This window comes from Eucyclogobius newberryi, unplaced genomic scaffold, assembly GCF_026437365.1.
Source record: "Eucyclogobius newberryi isolate DKJ021-1_F unplaced genomic scaffold, fEucNew1.0.hap1 SCAF_18, whole genome shotgun sequence".
NCBI lineage: Eukaryota > Metazoa > Chordata > Actinopteri > Gobiiformes > Gobiidae > Eucyclogobius > Eucyclogobius newberryi.
The window spans coordinates 16,219,550-16,235,876 of NW_027315812.1; the positions used below are offsets into that span (position 1 = coordinate 16,219,550).

The window sequence follows — 16,327 nt, forward strand, 5'->3', positions numbered from 1 at the left end:
TTTGGCGGGGGGGGATGTGCATGTGCGTGTAGTTGCAGTTTTGGAGCAAGTGCACTGATTTTTGTTTTTGGGCAGGGATGAGGGCACGAGGGAGGAGGGGAGGTGGGAGGAGTGTGTTGGCTCGCTCGCTCCATTCACAAAGACAATGACTGCGCAATTACACGGCAAACAGACCAATTAAAGCCTGCCGATGTGAATGAAGTCATCCCATGAGCAACACTTTTAGTTTTTTTCTCTTTTTGAGGGGAATATATAATGGGCTGCCTGCGGTCTGAAGCCTATATGTGCAGTGCAATCACATATTACACAGCCAAGTAATTGTGTATTCTTGGCACAAGTGGAGCCAGCAAAGCAGTTCCCTTTTAGAGCAGGGGGAGTGCTGACAGAGGTGCATTGCAAAAAGTGTTTCTGGGTTGTACTAGGCCGTCTTGACAAGTTAATCAATATGTAAAGTTTTTCACAGCCCTAATTATTCCCCACTTCTCAAATGTTCCACGCAGGAAACGCTTTGTCAGTCATGCAGTGTGATATTGAATATAAATGTATGACATGCTTCTATTTTGTGTGGATTCATTATTTAAGGTCTATCTCTTGTCGTAAGTGCACTCACAAGCCAAGTTTGTTCTTGGGTTGTGTACAATATGGCAAATTAAAGTGTAACTAACTGCACACCTGGAGGAAGGTCATGTACTATGGTAAACCCAAAAGGAAAAAGCCCATGTTATAATCCTCTGCTACTATAATATAGTATATCATATTAGATATGCATTGTTGTTCACTGTTTATGCTCTGCACCAGTTTTCCCTTACAAAACACCTGCATGAGTCATCGGGCCCCTTCAGGTCCCATATCCAACCGACTGCATTAACATATATCATTTATTATATTTTCACATTATCATATTACTACAGAAATATGGGACTTGGCCCTTCTTGCATTGAGGGGGACTTGGGCTTCTGTGAGAGACTATTGAGTAAATACAGCAAGAATTACACAATCAGCACTGTTTGAATGTAAAACAGCCAGTGTACAGTGAGCGTGTGCGCGTGTGCGTGCGCGCGTGTGTGTGTGTGTGTGTAAACGTGTGCGTGTGCGTGTGTGTATGTGTGTGTGTGTGTGTGTACGTGTGTGTACGTGTGCGTGTGTGCGTGTGCGCGTGTGTGTATGTGTATGTGTATGTGTGTGTGTTTGTAAGTGTGTGTACGTGGTGTGCGTGTGTGTGTGTGTGTGTGTGTGTGTGTGTGTGTGTGTGTGTGTGTTATAGCCACATTTGATTTCTTTCAGTAACTTGTTTCAGAGCTTTAGGGTTTACTGTATCTGCACCAGAGTGGCTTTTCTGAATTTGAAATAAATTAATAAACATACATCTATTAACAGTAGCAGAATATATATTATGCTGGCAAATGGATAATTCAATTAAATTAAATGTATTTTTGTAACGCCCAAAATCATAACAACAGTTGCCTCTGAGGGCGACAGTGAAAAATGAATCAAGCAATGTCTGTGGATAAAGTGAATCTTTGCTGTCGATAGTATGCATTGTACTTTATAAAATACAAAATAGTGACATCCAGTGGAACAAGATGTGTAGAGAATGGAAGAACTTGACAACATTCAAATGTGAGAGTTTTTATTGTTTTTATTGTGTGCAAACTTACAGCTCAGTGCCTCTGGGTGACCGGTCCAATCACAGGGCAGCACTGTGGTGCCGGCTGCACATAGAGCCTGGAGTCTGGCATGTGTGCTGCCGCCTTAACTACCTGACTATCTAGTTTGATCTTGTAAATTAAATTGTGGCAAGGAAATTATCATCAGTGTTGTATGATTGCTAAAAGAATCATATATTGTTGTTGGTTTGAAATCAGACTAGAAAAGATCTCCTCGCAGTTTTTGACTTCTCTGTTGCAGATGGCCGATTAGTTATTAGGGCAAATCCACATCACAACTGCAGTTTCTCTGACAAGTGAATCAATACGTCAAGTTTTTCATAGCACAAATCAACCCATACTTCTCAATTGTACCACTCAGTAACGTAGTAAAGTAGTAAGGTTAAGGTACACTTTATTGTCCCCGTAGGGACATTTGTCCTCTGCATTTGACCCATCCTTCAATGCTGCTGGGGCATCTCCTCAGGAGCAGTGGTCGCTGCGTGCACCCCCGGGGATCATCTCCAGATCTTTGTGCTAGGCTTAATCAGGACTACTATAGCTAGAGGATTTTACCTGGTGTATGTTTTGAGTCGATGGGGGAAACCCACCCATACAGGGGGAGGAGCTCCACACAGAAAAGGCCCGGTCGACGGGAGTCGAATCCGCGACCTACTTGTTGTGTGTGTGCTAAACCACTCCTATTAGTTACATTGTGACATCTGATTTTAGCCCCATCTCTTATAATAAGCTCAATCATATTAATAATACAGTGCACCCACAAGGCAATTGAGTCCGTGTTTGGGTTGAGTAAAATATGGCAAATTAACACGCTGCTTTAATTAGTTGATCAGTTATCAAAGGTCCTGTCATTTCTCGTCGAGCACAAGCACATTTCAGATTCCATGTATGTTTAATTAAGCTTAAAACAATCTTCACGCCATAATTTGTTCTACTGACCTGAAGTATGACTCTTATGTTGTGAGGAAAGACAAAAGTTGAAGAGTTACTAGAACTAGACACTTCAGTGTAACCATGTTTGTCACACGAGAGGCTAAAGAGTAAGAAGAAGTAAAGTATTAGTTCACTAGTGATGGAAGTAGAACATAAACCATTTGACAACAGTAACATTTTTGCTGTTGTAGAATTAAAATGTAGTTTTGTAGTAATATTGACAGACAGTAAGAATTATTATCAGCTAAAACATCAGAGTGAGAGTTTTCGTGCTGACTTACCTGACGAGCCCTCCTGTTAAGCTGCACTGAGGCCTTTGTTTGAGTTGTTCTATTTTTATTGCATTTTAACTGCTGAATGTGCTTAAATTGCCCCTCAGGGATAAATAAAGTTATATTGATTGATTGATTTTTGCTGTGTCAGTAAGTCTAGTTTTAGCAGATGTTTGGGGAGCTTCAAATGAATAATAAATAAATGTGTAACATTTGTTTACAGGCTACTTTAATCCATAAACGTCTGCGCAGTTGGACACAGTGGGCGTGTTGCATTTCACTATGAACATCACACGCAGGTAATACACCTTCAGAAGTCCCTGTGGGAAAATCCAATCACATGATCCGCCAATTTGTGTTAAATCTTCTCTTCTGTAGGTCCTCACAGAACTACCCAGGAGTTTTGATTGCTCTGAAGTATCTAGACCCTATAGAGAGCAGTGCATTGTGGGCCTCCCCGTCACATGCTGCCACAGTTGCAGTCTCATTTTCTTGTACTGAGTGAGCAAGTACCACAGTGACATTCAAGCTGATTATTGCGCCAAAGCCTGAATCTTAGCATTTGGAGGTCCCAGTTTCTCGGAGTGTGTCGCTGCACACCGTGATAATGCCCTCTCAAAGGCCACTCGGAGAGACTATAAGGAGCTAAGGATTGTGTCAGCGGCTTTCATGCAATGTATATCCATCATAGGCAAAGAGAGGCAATCATATTGTACTAATGTATTGTAATGCGTGGGTCTGTGATTGTACAAGCGGAAACACAGCGTCAAATGTGAAGCCAGCGGAAAATATAATGATAAGCCTCAGACAAACTAGTGACTCTCGAATTCAACTCGGGCATTTAGCCAGGACAATAGTGTGCTCACTGTTTTGAGGCAAATTGTGAGCTTCTATTGCCATGCCATTACAACTTTTATGGCAGAAAACATGTAGTGTACAATGCTTTGGTCTTCCCTGCACAAGGATTTGTTATTGTTTCAATTCCCCATAGAGAACGAACATGAACATGATCAACTATCTGGAAACCTGACAGAATATAGGAAAATGCGGAAGGCTCTAAGTGACAGAAGGGCAGCAGCAAATCAATTGGTCAATAAGTGTCTACGTTGATGGCAAGATGGGCTAAATAGTCAAACAATAGTATTCTAGTCCTTGCCCATTGAAAGGCTTCTAGCTCCATAATTGTCATTTACCACATAAAGTACCACAGGTATGGCAATTAGTAATACTTTAATTTGAACTTAGAGAAACAGTAGTAGAATAGTTTAATAGTGAAGCTTGACATCTTCAACATTACACACATTGATGAAACAATCTGCTTTTAGAGATAGAAGTTAGAGTTTCTCTCTAATCTGTGACTTCTGTGACGTATATTTTGAACTGGACAGGACTAATATTGCTATTACTAGAATATTGTTTTTTCATTAAAAAAAAAATGTTTGGCCCATAGGCTTTATTAGACAGTGAAATGGGGGATGAGAGAGATTCAAACGGCTGCACTTTTAACCTATTTAATAAGCTATACATTGGTTGACTTAGTGTTTTTACTAAAAACTCAAATCTAGACACAAAAACATGACCCAGAGATTGGGTGTCAGTCAAGAAAATCTGACAAGACATCAAGTAAACATTTGAGAAAATCACTAATAACGTTCAATGTTGGTCCCAAAACGATGAAAAGTTTAAACTGAACTGGAGGCGACAGTCACTCAATTTGTGTTTAAGAATGCTGATGGAATTTAAAATAGAGTTGTTTAGTCAGAGCGCAAAATGCATAATTCATTTCTAGACTATAGGAATACAAAACAAAGGAGCGCTCCAACGTTTGGAGGAAGGAATACATTTGACTATATTTCTGTATTTCTTATGTTTGGAAAAGCAACACTGAAAACCATGTTAATTGGACAAAATACAAAATCCAGATTGATCAATATGATCAACATGATTTTTTCTGTCACATCGCCCAGTCCTACTCTCCAGCTGTAAACACTGGGCCTACGTTGGTGTGTGTCAGAGGTGAAGCCTGTGCCTACTCAGCATGACTAATTGCCCATAAGTGGCCCATTCTGGACTCGGAAGCAACACGTCGCAAACACCAAACAAACAGTGAGTCACCCATTCTTACTTATTGTTTCCACTGAGATACACGGTAATAATGGGGTGGGAAAAGTTGTATTTGGCATTGTTGGATTTGATGAATGAAAGGCGTAACCCGTTTTCGTGTGTGAGGCCATAGCGGTTGAAGAAGCACAGAGCCATTTCCCTCGTTACAGATAATAAAGAGGTCATAATTGTGGAGTAATGAGTTAAAACAGGCCCAAGGAAAATCTCTTGTAATTGAAGACAAATGTCCGCTGCTCTTGCACTGGAGGTCTAAATTAGGCTTATAAACATGGTGCCAGTGAGTCCAGGTGCCGCAGACTACCTCACAGCAACTGTTACTATTAAAGAAAGCGAGGGTGGGCAATGGAATATAGGCCGGATTTCAGATCTAACACTTCATGATAAATAATATCTTTTGTATTTGTCGGGAACAACACATCATCAAAATTGCAGTGGGGAAAAAGAAACTAATGAGTGGCTAGCACTTTCTTTAAGAAGGTCCTGAGTGCTGCCCGGTAGTCGAGTGGTTAAAAGCAGCACATATGCCAAGATCTGTGCCAGCCTCAGCATCGTGATATCGATTCCCAGCTCTGACAATTTGCTCAATTTCATCCCCGCTCTCACCCCCATTGAACACATTGTCCAATAACGTAAAAAAAATAAAAAAATAGAAATAGGTCCTGAGTTTGACTCGAAGTCCTCCAACTATAATCCTAAAAGAGCCTGGCTACTAGCACAGGTGGCACAGTGGTTAGCTTTGTTCCTGTGTTAAAAAAATGATAATACTTTGCTTGCATTGTACTTGACACACCTCCTTTAATAGCTTGGAGAAATCAAAAATATCATCCAAATATCTTACTGTCGGCAGTGGGACCAGGCATATCCGTGGTGTAAGCCGCTATTTGCCATGATGGACGGCCCAGAGCGCTCTACGTAATCACTTCCACCGTGCCCTCTTTCCCCTCTGCTGTTTAGAGAGGAGAAACCACAACATATTGACAGTTTAGTTGATCTCTCTGCAGACTGTATCAGTCACACAGTGCGACGAGCTGCTAACCCTCTCCATCCAATGTTTACTTCACAAATGTGCACAGACCAGAGCCAATTCACCAGGCACTTCCACTTCTTCTTGTTACGGCTTCCAATAGTTATCTGTAGCCAAGTTTAGCTGCAGCTGTTTACCACTGAGCTGCTTTTATTGGTTCCCACCCAGTTTACTGTGATGTTTGTGTGCAGGTTTGGCACAACTTTAAACAGCGGTTAAAACACTAACTTGTTCTAGCGTTCAACAACAGCTAAAGCTAGACTACACGTTGAGAACTGCTCTGGCCGCCAGAAATACCCCAGTAAACTGTAATACATATAATAATAATTAAAGAGGCACTATGTAACATTTCTGGTTGTGTTGGTGGTTATGGTTATGCTATTGTTTTGCAGAGAATGTTACAAAGGTATGGCATTAAATATGTATGTTTCCATGGAGACAAGCAGATGACACTACCTGGCCAAGTAACAGGTCAGATCTGTTTTTTGAAGTTTTTTGAAGAGTTTTGAAATAAATGCTACAAATATAATATTGATGCCATTCTGTGGAATATTGCAAGCAAATAACATACCAGAAAGTTTGCATAGTGAATAGTGCAACTTTAAATTCTTCACCCTCTCAGATTACCACGTCTTTATCCACACATGCAGATGGTTTTATTTCTGCTTTACCAGTTCAAGACAGCTGTATTTAAGGGCAGACTTCAAATATGTAATAAGTGTGGAAAATCAATGAAGATATACATTTGTTACATATGTACATTTAAAAAGGATGGGCAAGAATCAAATGTGTATGATGAAAAACAAAACTATTTTCACAATTATCCTTATCTCACATTAATTTAGTTTCGAATAATCAGGCACATCAGTGACCTTTTATGATATTGAAATATGTTATTTATAGACAGAAAATCCATGACACAGAGAAATACCAAATCAGCAGCAGAACTATACTATAAAGTCTGCTTCTGTTTGTTGTAACATAATAAAACCCTGAAGTTCACACCTGAAGTCACCCTGACACAAATGCGGTGGTCCCTACATGTCAAACCCTCTGCAGCAGCATTGTTTGAATCGATACCTTGCTGCTATGGTGACAGCAATCTAGTTGAGCAGAGGGTGAGCGAGATACAAAGAGAGAGAGAGAGAGAGAGAGAGAGAGAGAGAGAGAGAGAGAGAGAGAGAGAGAGAGAGAGAGAGAGAGAGAGAGAGAGAGAGAGAGAGAGAGAGAGAGAGAGAGAGAGAGAGAGAGAGAGAGAGGCCATGCTCTGCAGATGTCGGACTCTCATGATTTTATTAGTTCATTGGACTAAAGTGTCACTGAAACAACACTGACCCAAAGGGCGTGTGTGTGTGTGTGTGTGCGTGCGTGTGCGTGTGCGTGTGCGTGCGCGTGCGCGTGCGCGTGCGCGTGTGCGTGTGTGTGTGTGCGTGCATGTAGGTGTGTGTGTGTGCGCGTGTAGGTGTGTGTGTGTGCGTGCATGTAGGTGTGTGTGTGTGTGCGTGCGTGTAGGTGTGTGTGTGTGTGTGTGTGTGCGCGTGTAGGTGTGTGTGTGTGTGTGTGCGTGCATGTAGGTGTGTGTGTGTGTGTGTGTGTGTGTGTGTGCGTGCGTGTGTGTGTGTACTCTAATTTTACACAGGAAGCCAGATACTTGATTAATTTCTTAATTCCTAACATCATGTTCAAAACTTGAAATGAATTGAACATAAAATTCAGTTCAAATCTGATTAACACTGCATTTATTGGTATTGTATGATGATGATGGTATTCATTGAACTAAACTGACCAATCAGTTTGTAATATTTTAGTAATGAACAGTGTTTGTACGTCATATTGTCTCATTAAAAGAAATTATTGATAACCGTTTCTATGTGTTATTTTGTGTTATTGAATAGATGCGTGTTGTTTTTTCGGACTGAATTGATCAGCTACAGTCACAGTCTTGTTCTTGCTTTGATGTGCTTTGATGCTTCTTTTGATGACTTTAGCCAATTTACTGAAAGAACACATGTATTTGGATTAGCATTTATTCGTGAGAGCAAGATGCCATTGCGGTAAAATGTAAAAAATGTAATTAAAATGATAAAATATAAAATGGCAATAGACTGAGCTATTTAAGGCATCCATAATCCTCCAAAAAAACAAATTGGACGTTAACCAAGCCTTTGGGCCAAGACGATATCTCCAAATGGCGGGTTTGATGTTAGCATTTGTGCCCAGCCTCGTCCTTGGCGTGCCTTGTTCTTTCCACATGAGAGGATTAAAAGCTGCTTCTTCTCTCAAACTCACACCTTTCCACAGAGCTGTTAGCAAAGCTGTCACATGAAATGAGAGGACAGCGCGTTTTCAAAGGAGTATTGATTCGTGTTCAGAGGGGGTGACGTGTCTCTCAGCCAGAACTGTGGAGACACCAAGTACTGTACAAACACGTGATCTGTCAATATATGGACTGCATGTTCCTCGATAGCTTTGCTTTGTACTTTCAACGGTGTGATCCCCGTGGTGTTCTTACTGAAAGTATTTGCACCGTCACATACTCCGACTTAGAGCTCGACTACATGACGATACAAACATATTGACATCTGATCCAAGCAATGATAAGCTATTGTTATTCCGTGCTTAAACTAGAGTTAGGAAAATGTCTGTCATGCCGGATTTAACCAATGACAGTGAAGTGTGGAGCATAGATTACTTTAGTTATCTTTAAAAGGCAATATAAAGATATTATATGTGTACAGTTTTTGCACACCCGTTCTTAATGTTTTATTTTTACCATGGTAACTGTATTTATAACAGTGACTTCCCTACTGGTGCTGTAAACCAAAACTCTGACAATGGAAACGGTAGATGGATACTAGTGAAACTTACTTATGGCTGTAGCAAAAACACAACAATGAGTAAATTTGAAAATGGACAAAAGGACATTGGGAGAAATGGCACAGTTACAAAAGAGGACGTAGATTTTTTGTTGTCTTTTCACTCACTGTGGCTTGTTCTGATTCTTTTTGACTCAATATTTTGTATTTAAATTACAATGGAAAACAACTGTTTTATATAATTGTTATCTATATCCCACCCTTTAACAGATAAATCTGCAGTACTAATATTCAGTTCACCAGTCAATAGTCAAAACACCAAACAGACATTATTGTGATGTCACATGTGACGTCTTGAATCCTTGCATTTCCTTCTTTTATGTCTTTAATCTGTTGCTTGACTGCACCTAAACATGCTTCCAAAACGTATGTGGTAAGAAAAGTACCTGTCTGCTCAGTTCTGGTTAGGGAAGACGGTGTATAGCATAGAAAAAACTGTTTTGCAGCCAGTGGCGGTCACACATCAAACTCAGACTTTGACAGGAGCTCAAAGTTGAGCAGATGAATGATAAATCCCAGCAGAGGCACATGAGGCAAATGCTGAGAACGACTGTGCATTTTGATCAAGTGAAAGATTAGTGAAAGAAACACCAACTTAGACGGGGAATGAAATGTCCCTGTGACTCAGGCAGTATTGTTAAACAGCACTGGACTAAACATTGCAGGGAAAAGCGGAGGAACAATAACATTCACAGCATGTCTGGATGGTCATGACTGTCATAACAGGACTGACATGTTTGTCCACTGTCGACCCTCGAGTCCAGTTTGGATTGGCTGTTTCTTGAACTCATTTTTCACTCGTCTGCTTCCTGTCTCTGGACTAAACATCCCATCCCTGGCTTCACATCATTAGTCCGCAGCTGTCGAGCTGGTGGTCTACCAAAGCTCCAGGGAGACATTTGCAGCTCTGCCTCTTACACAGAGTCTAGCAATTTTCAGAAAAACAGGCAGAATAATGAAGATGAAAAACCATCTTGTTGCATATTCCCCCGGCTTGAACTGTGACTCAGAATCCTTCACATTTATGAGAGAGACATGCTTCACTGATACACTGAGCTACACAGGCTTGTATGGAGCAGATATAAAGTCTAATTAAATTCCTCCTGCTGCACATGTTTCCGTGTGTGTTCAGGCTACTGAAGGTGACTGAGCCTGAGGCAGTCCCACTCACAGTTTCCATCCTCACTACACCTTCAGACAGCAGCCTATTCATGGACTACTTTCCCCATCAGGGATGCATGCTTTATGGGCATATATATTTTAAGGGCTATATAAACTGCACAGGTATGCTAACATTTCTCCACATGCCCACCCGATAATGTAAACCAGACTATGTCAGTTTAAGGGAAAAGGAGAACAAGCAGAGCTACACTTATCCCATTACACTGGACCACATGATAAGCTTTATTAGCTTTTTGTGCTTGGTAGTTTTAATAGTAAAGTTCTGCAGCAAGAACTACTGTTCGTTCAAAAACACATTGAACGACATTTACTCTGAACACAGAACTAATGCACAACGTAATAGTACATTTCTTCAGGACATTACAAGCACAAAACCTCTAATATTTCATGCATAACTTCCCGAGCCCTGACAGCACAAGTTTCATGTGCTCTTTCCTCACTCACAGGAGGATGGAGAGTGCAGACATAAGTGGAAAATGGCTCCTTGCTGCTCTTGGGTTGGGGTGGTGGTCGTGGGCAGGGGGAGGCCTCAGCATGTCTGACATGTTTGTGGGGAGCGCAGGGCTGTGGTGGGCTGTTTGTCTGTGTGAAGCTGGCATTGCTCTGCTCTGCATCTGTTCTCCATTAGGTCGAGGCGAGAGTATAAAGCCAGGAGCTGACTGCGCGCGTAGCACTCCTAGTCCTGCCTCATCATGGCTCTCACTCTGTGGCTGTGTGCGCTCTGCCTCCAGGCCAGTCTGCTGGCACAGGCTCTACACTGTCCCGGAGCGGAGCAGGGAGCTCCCTGTCAGCCCGCAGACACACAGGTAAGAGGCTTCAGCACTTTACACCGAGCTAAGAGACTCTGGAGCTCCGCAAAACTGCCAGGTATTGTTGTAAGACTAGTTAAAGGATTTATGAGAGCTTTTTACTGTCACACAGTCTATTTAACTTTTTCTCATAAGATTCTGTTAACATTTTGAAGAAGTAGCGTGAGTACGAGAATCCAACAGTAATTAAGAAAAAAATCTTCTAAATTTGTGTATGTCTGTATTTATTAGACATAATAAACTCTTACGTAACAGGGAAAGCTATATTGTTTGTACTGAGGTAAGCATAGTCACACAGAAGCAGCTTTACTTTATTGCAGACTTTTCAATGACTTTGACGTACACACTTTTAGAGAGTCCAGTCGTTTTCTTAACCCAGCGGCCCAGACAGACATATAATTTCTGTAAAAGAAACAAAGTCTCATTGTAATGGTTTTTACAGCCATAATGCCCTAAAATACAGCCTGGAACAAAATGCCTCAGCTCCTGTTTTGGCATTTCATGTGGCTGCCGGCTGTTACACTTTAAACTTTGCGGTGGACATTTCTTTCTGTGGACGGTCCTTATGTTCTGTCCAAAGTAATCAAACCGATGTGGATGACGCTTTCAACAGCTGCAAGACTTGAGAGGGACCGTTTTTTTTAACCGCACGACAAAATACTCTGGATTTCTAGACCAGATGACACGAGTTTGTGCCACAGATGTGCATTTCTCCAGCAGTTGTTTGTAAAGTAATTACAGCACGGCCAATTATAAGCTTCAAATGTGGCCAGGAAAAACTAATGCGCAGAAGACTTTTCAAAGAGCTTCACTTTTACTAACATCCCAGCCAAGGTCAATGGCGTTTATAATGAATCTGAAAGCATTGAATGGGCAATTTATGGGGATCTTGAACAACTTATACAGGCAGCAAAGCAGATTGGATTAAACGAAGAAAGGGTTTTATGCTCTAAATATGTTTGATCGTTAAAGGCAAAGGTTTTATGAGGAGATAACAGCTGCAGTTTCTCAAAGGAGTGACTTGTGCTTAAATGTTCTGACGTATACGGGCGCTGACAGCTAAACAGATGCTCTTGTCTCAGCATGTAAACAATGCATTAACTTGTGCTGGAATTGCACGGCACGTTGTCACCAAAGGCTCTATTTTGGATTTAATGAACATAAAACTAATGCTTGTATCGCCCATTCTGCCAATCCCACTGCTAGATAAAGAAAAAGTACAACAATGAGCTGTCGGGTGAACTTTTAGAATTGACATCTAATTTTTAAAGTCGCTCAAAAGTGACTAATCTTGTCTTTGAATGTATAGAACTTGTTAAAAGTCAGTAATTTGTCCTTTTCTATCACTGTAACGTTGTCCTCTCGTGGTCTGATAAAAGTTGAGCATCATCTTTTCCCTTCCTCAGTCTGAAGCCCACGTGCAGCAGATGGGACAACCACTGACCAACGGCCTGGTATGTGTCACTATTTACTCCTCTCCTCCACGGGATTAACCCGATCGCCCTCAATCCGGCCTGACGACTTCTGGCGGTGTGTCATGGAAATTACTTCAAATTGCGCGGTGCTTAAACACAGTGGCAAACAACCGAGGGGAATCGCGAGGTTTTGGGAAAGGCGGCGACTCTCTTTGTTTGAACTCGCTTACATGACGCCCAAAACAATTATGTCAGTCCCGTCGAAGAGAGACATGGATAATACAAAATGGGAATGATAATGTGGTGTTGTTGTGAGTAAGTTGTTATTTCGAGGGTTGAGAACAGAAGCGTGATGAATTGGAGTGAAAACACTTCTGGTATAATAGCTGTGACAGTCCTTTTGAAAGCAAAAACTACACTTGAGAGTTATTTTGAAATCACTGGTGACGCTCCTTGTTTCGAACGATTGCACGGACAGATTTTGCTTTAAGTGGAAAAGGAGAAGGAATAGCAATTTGTCATCCAATTTTAGAGAACGATCTTTCTTATTTACGTAATCCACAATGAAATATTAAACCCAGAGGCCTTGGTGTAAATTGACCGTGAAGTCCAATCAAGCAAAGTGAAAGCTGCCGTTTCTCAAAGTGTCAGTTGAAGAAGAACAGTCGATAGTATTTGCTCGTTTATGTTTGGATCGGAACAAAAGCTGGAAATTGGAAATGCCACACGGCTATTGGGTTGAATGAAGTTAATCAATTCATCGGAACAAATTGATTGTTGAAATAATCGTCAGCTATTCATTTGGAAGTTGAATAATCGTGATCTCAGACTCCAAAACATAGTATGTGCTAAAAGAGGAGGTTTTATGACTCAGACAGAGCAGTTATTACACCAAAATGACACAACATACATGTAAAATGTGTGTTTCTATTGAACTGTTTTGTTGTAAATACACTCTCTCTCTGTAGCTTCGTCCCGGTCAAACGTTGTACAAATCTCATGTTACCAAGCTAACAAACCAATAAGTTGAGTTCCAAAGTAATCATTAGTGGCTGCCATGAGTTACTATTCATTTTGAAATAGAAAAAAAGCAGAATGGTAGCTCAGACCAGAGCTTCTCCAACTGTGGAATAATTTCGGTTTAGACCTGGTTTGGATAGATTCTTGCATTGATCTCGACTATATTGTTCAGACTTGGTCGTGCTTCTATTGCGTTCTTTCAGTTATTCCTTTTGACAGGTTGTGCTAGAATTTAATAATGTCATGATTTCAGATGGAGAACACTGGCCTTATATATAACTTTATGGAAGATTCATTGTTTTTGAAAGAAATATGAACTTTGCCTCACAAACTTGTCATATTAATCTTAAAGTATTTTGAACAGACAACAATCCCGTCTTTGGGGTTGAATAATGGCACCACTTTCTGAAGCTAGTGTGAAAAAATAATTAAAAGTTCAGTTTATTTATGCTGACAAAGACCATTTGGAACTTTCTGCCAGTTGTTTCATGCTGATAGACACTGTTATTATTAAAATAGATATCAACTGAGAAACAGGCCAATACATCTGCATTCTGACAAGTTAAATCCTAATTGTGTCCGGTCTTATAGTTCAGTTGTTTTATCGTTTGATGTGATTTCATGTAAACACACCCCATTAGGTCTGATTTGGGCTGTTGGTTATCTAGATTGGAACCACTTGATAATAACTATATATTTAATAGTCTTAATAAAGCAGGAACAAAAACTTAACCCTAACATTTTATGAAGAATGATTCAGGAATGATTCAGGGTTGTTAACTACTTAGAGTAATATTAATACCTCAACTTCTAATCCCTTAATTCAGTTTTTACTAAGCATGAATCATTCTCAATAAGCTATTTGTGCATAATTAATTTAGTCTTTAATCCTACTTTATTGAGGCTTGTTAAAGTAGTTATTGTAAAGTGGCGCCTCATGTAAAAACATTCAGATTCACTGTCTTCTCGACTCTTTCCCCTTGTGATTGTTTTGACGCTAGTCTCATCCGGCAGGCTTTGTTCAGAGCTAAGCGGCAGTTGGAGCGGAGGGGTCCCACCCACCTGAGTCAGTCCAGCCTGCCCGGGGCCGTGTCCGTAAAAGGCTTCCCAAACACCCTCATCCAGGTACACCTCGCTGTTAGTCACACTGAGCCACACTGAGCCGGCGGCCAAAGAGCCAGAGAGGTCGGAGAGTGGGAGCAGCGCTGATGTCGCACTGCAGAGGTCATACTGAGCTGACAACGTGATTCACAATGGAGTTATTTTAGCAGGGACTTCACAATGACTGAACAAATGCTATTAAAAATACAATACCTTGAAAACTTCAGGTTTTTTCTGACCTACAATCACGCAAGTCAGGCATTATTAAGCCATGTTTCTTGCATGATTGGATTTATTGTTAAAGTGTACATATTATGCTAAATTAACTTTGAGGAGGTTTGAACCGTGTTTCCTCATCATTCGTTTACTCAAAGTTGTATTTTGATTGGTTCATGCATGTTTGAGTAAGCCTGTAAAGTCCTGCAACTGAGGCTCGAGTGTTCAGAAATGTCCCGTTTTCACCAACCCCCTATCTCCACCCACATCCTTGCTTAGTTCAAAAATGAAAAATATAAATTAAATCAAAGTCTACTTACGGGGACATGCTGTTACAAAGAGGCTTCTGGGTCAGTTTTGAAGAGGACATTTATAGACCCGTTTCTATTACTGAGCCATTATAGGTCAATATTGCGGTTTACAATGAACAAAATGTAGAATAATTATCTATTATTTCAATTCAATACCTGAAAAAACATTATGTCTCCTTTAATTTTGTCTATCTTTCAAGTCTGTATGATCACAAAATAAAAATACAGGACACACTATGGACTAATTTTGAGCCACTTCAATGTAAAGAAACAAATATGCTTACTGCACATTTAAACTGTGATTTACTGTGAAAACCCCAATTAAAGCTTAAAGAACGGAAGCTTTTAAATGTAAATCTATAGTAACTAAATGATGTCCATGTTTTGTCCCTGGCTCAGGCTGACAGGTCCAGACGACACCTGGCCCTCGCTGCGAATAAGAAAAAGTCCAAGCGCAAATCCCGCGTCGGCTCCTACTCGCTCCTCACCCACGACAAGTCCACCCCCCTACAGGTGAGTCTCCATGGAAACGGGCGAGCGCAGGAGCAACAGGGGCGACGCGGGCGGATGTGCCGTCAGCAGCAGCAGCAGCAGCAGCAGCAGCAGCCGTTATAAGAGCAGGCGCCCAGTGTTCTTGGAAGAGTTGTTTCATGTGTTCTGATGTTGTGTTTTGATCTGTAATCTAGGTCATCAGAGCGCGGAGGCAAGTGAAGAATGAACCGAGTAGAGGGAAGATCGATCGATCAGGGGCGTTCTCAATTTTGGTAAGACCGCAACAATTGACATGAAGCCCGGTCTCGTTTACAACATGTGACGTGAATGTGTTTTGTGCAGAGCTCCCCAGAGAATCAAGCCCAGACCGCCCAGCCCAAATGAAGCTTACAAGCCAATGCAACCTTATTTTAAAATTAAAGTGTGTTCCCTAAATAATATTGTTTTTATACACCTTGATATTTGTGGATGATATTGATTTTTTGATATATATATATATATATATATACTTTCTCTGTTGTTGTAGCTGAGTCTTTTGTTGTAATGTATTCTCATGGACTCTCACGAGGCAGTACGCTTTTGGAGTTATTTTATTAGACTTCAATAAAGGTTTAGCTAAATATATGTTGTAAACTATCTGAAATTGCTAAGTGCTTTGTGCTGCATAAGGGAGCCGGCCTATAAAACTGTTTAATATGTCCATTAAGGAAGAGTATAGGCCTGTGACAGCTTTTCCCCCTCTTATTCCAGACGCCACATTCTCACAGAAGGGGCTCCCGACTAATTCCTACATTAGCGTGAAGGGCTTTTAACAGGTACATGCTGCTGAATAAACCTGCAGGAAGCCCACATTCATTCATTTACGGTGCATTAGCAAAAAACTTT

The 16,327-nt window shown here is 40.9% G+C and overlaps 2 protein-coding genes across 2 annotated transcripts in view; both read left to right on the forward strand.

The window, feature by feature from the left end:
• pdia4 (protein disulfide isomerase family A, member 4) overlaps positions 1–16,327 on the forward strand; it is a 290,521-nt gene that overhangs the window by 171,503 nt on the left and 102,691 nt on the right. The window lies entirely within an intron of this gene.
• Positions 10,638–16,075, forward strand: LOC140364973 (uncharacterized). Its single transcript, XM_072451346.1, has 6 exons — positions 10,638–10,884; positions 12,294–12,341; positions 14,337–14,447; positions 15,350–15,463; positions 15,637–15,714; positions 15,785–16,075. The coding sequence occupies exons 1-6, from the start codon at positions 10,771–10,773 to the stop codon at positions 15,824–15,826; spliced, it is 507 nt and encodes a 168-aa protein (XP_072307447.1). The 5' UTR covers positions 10,638–10,770; the 3' UTR covers positions 15,827–16,075.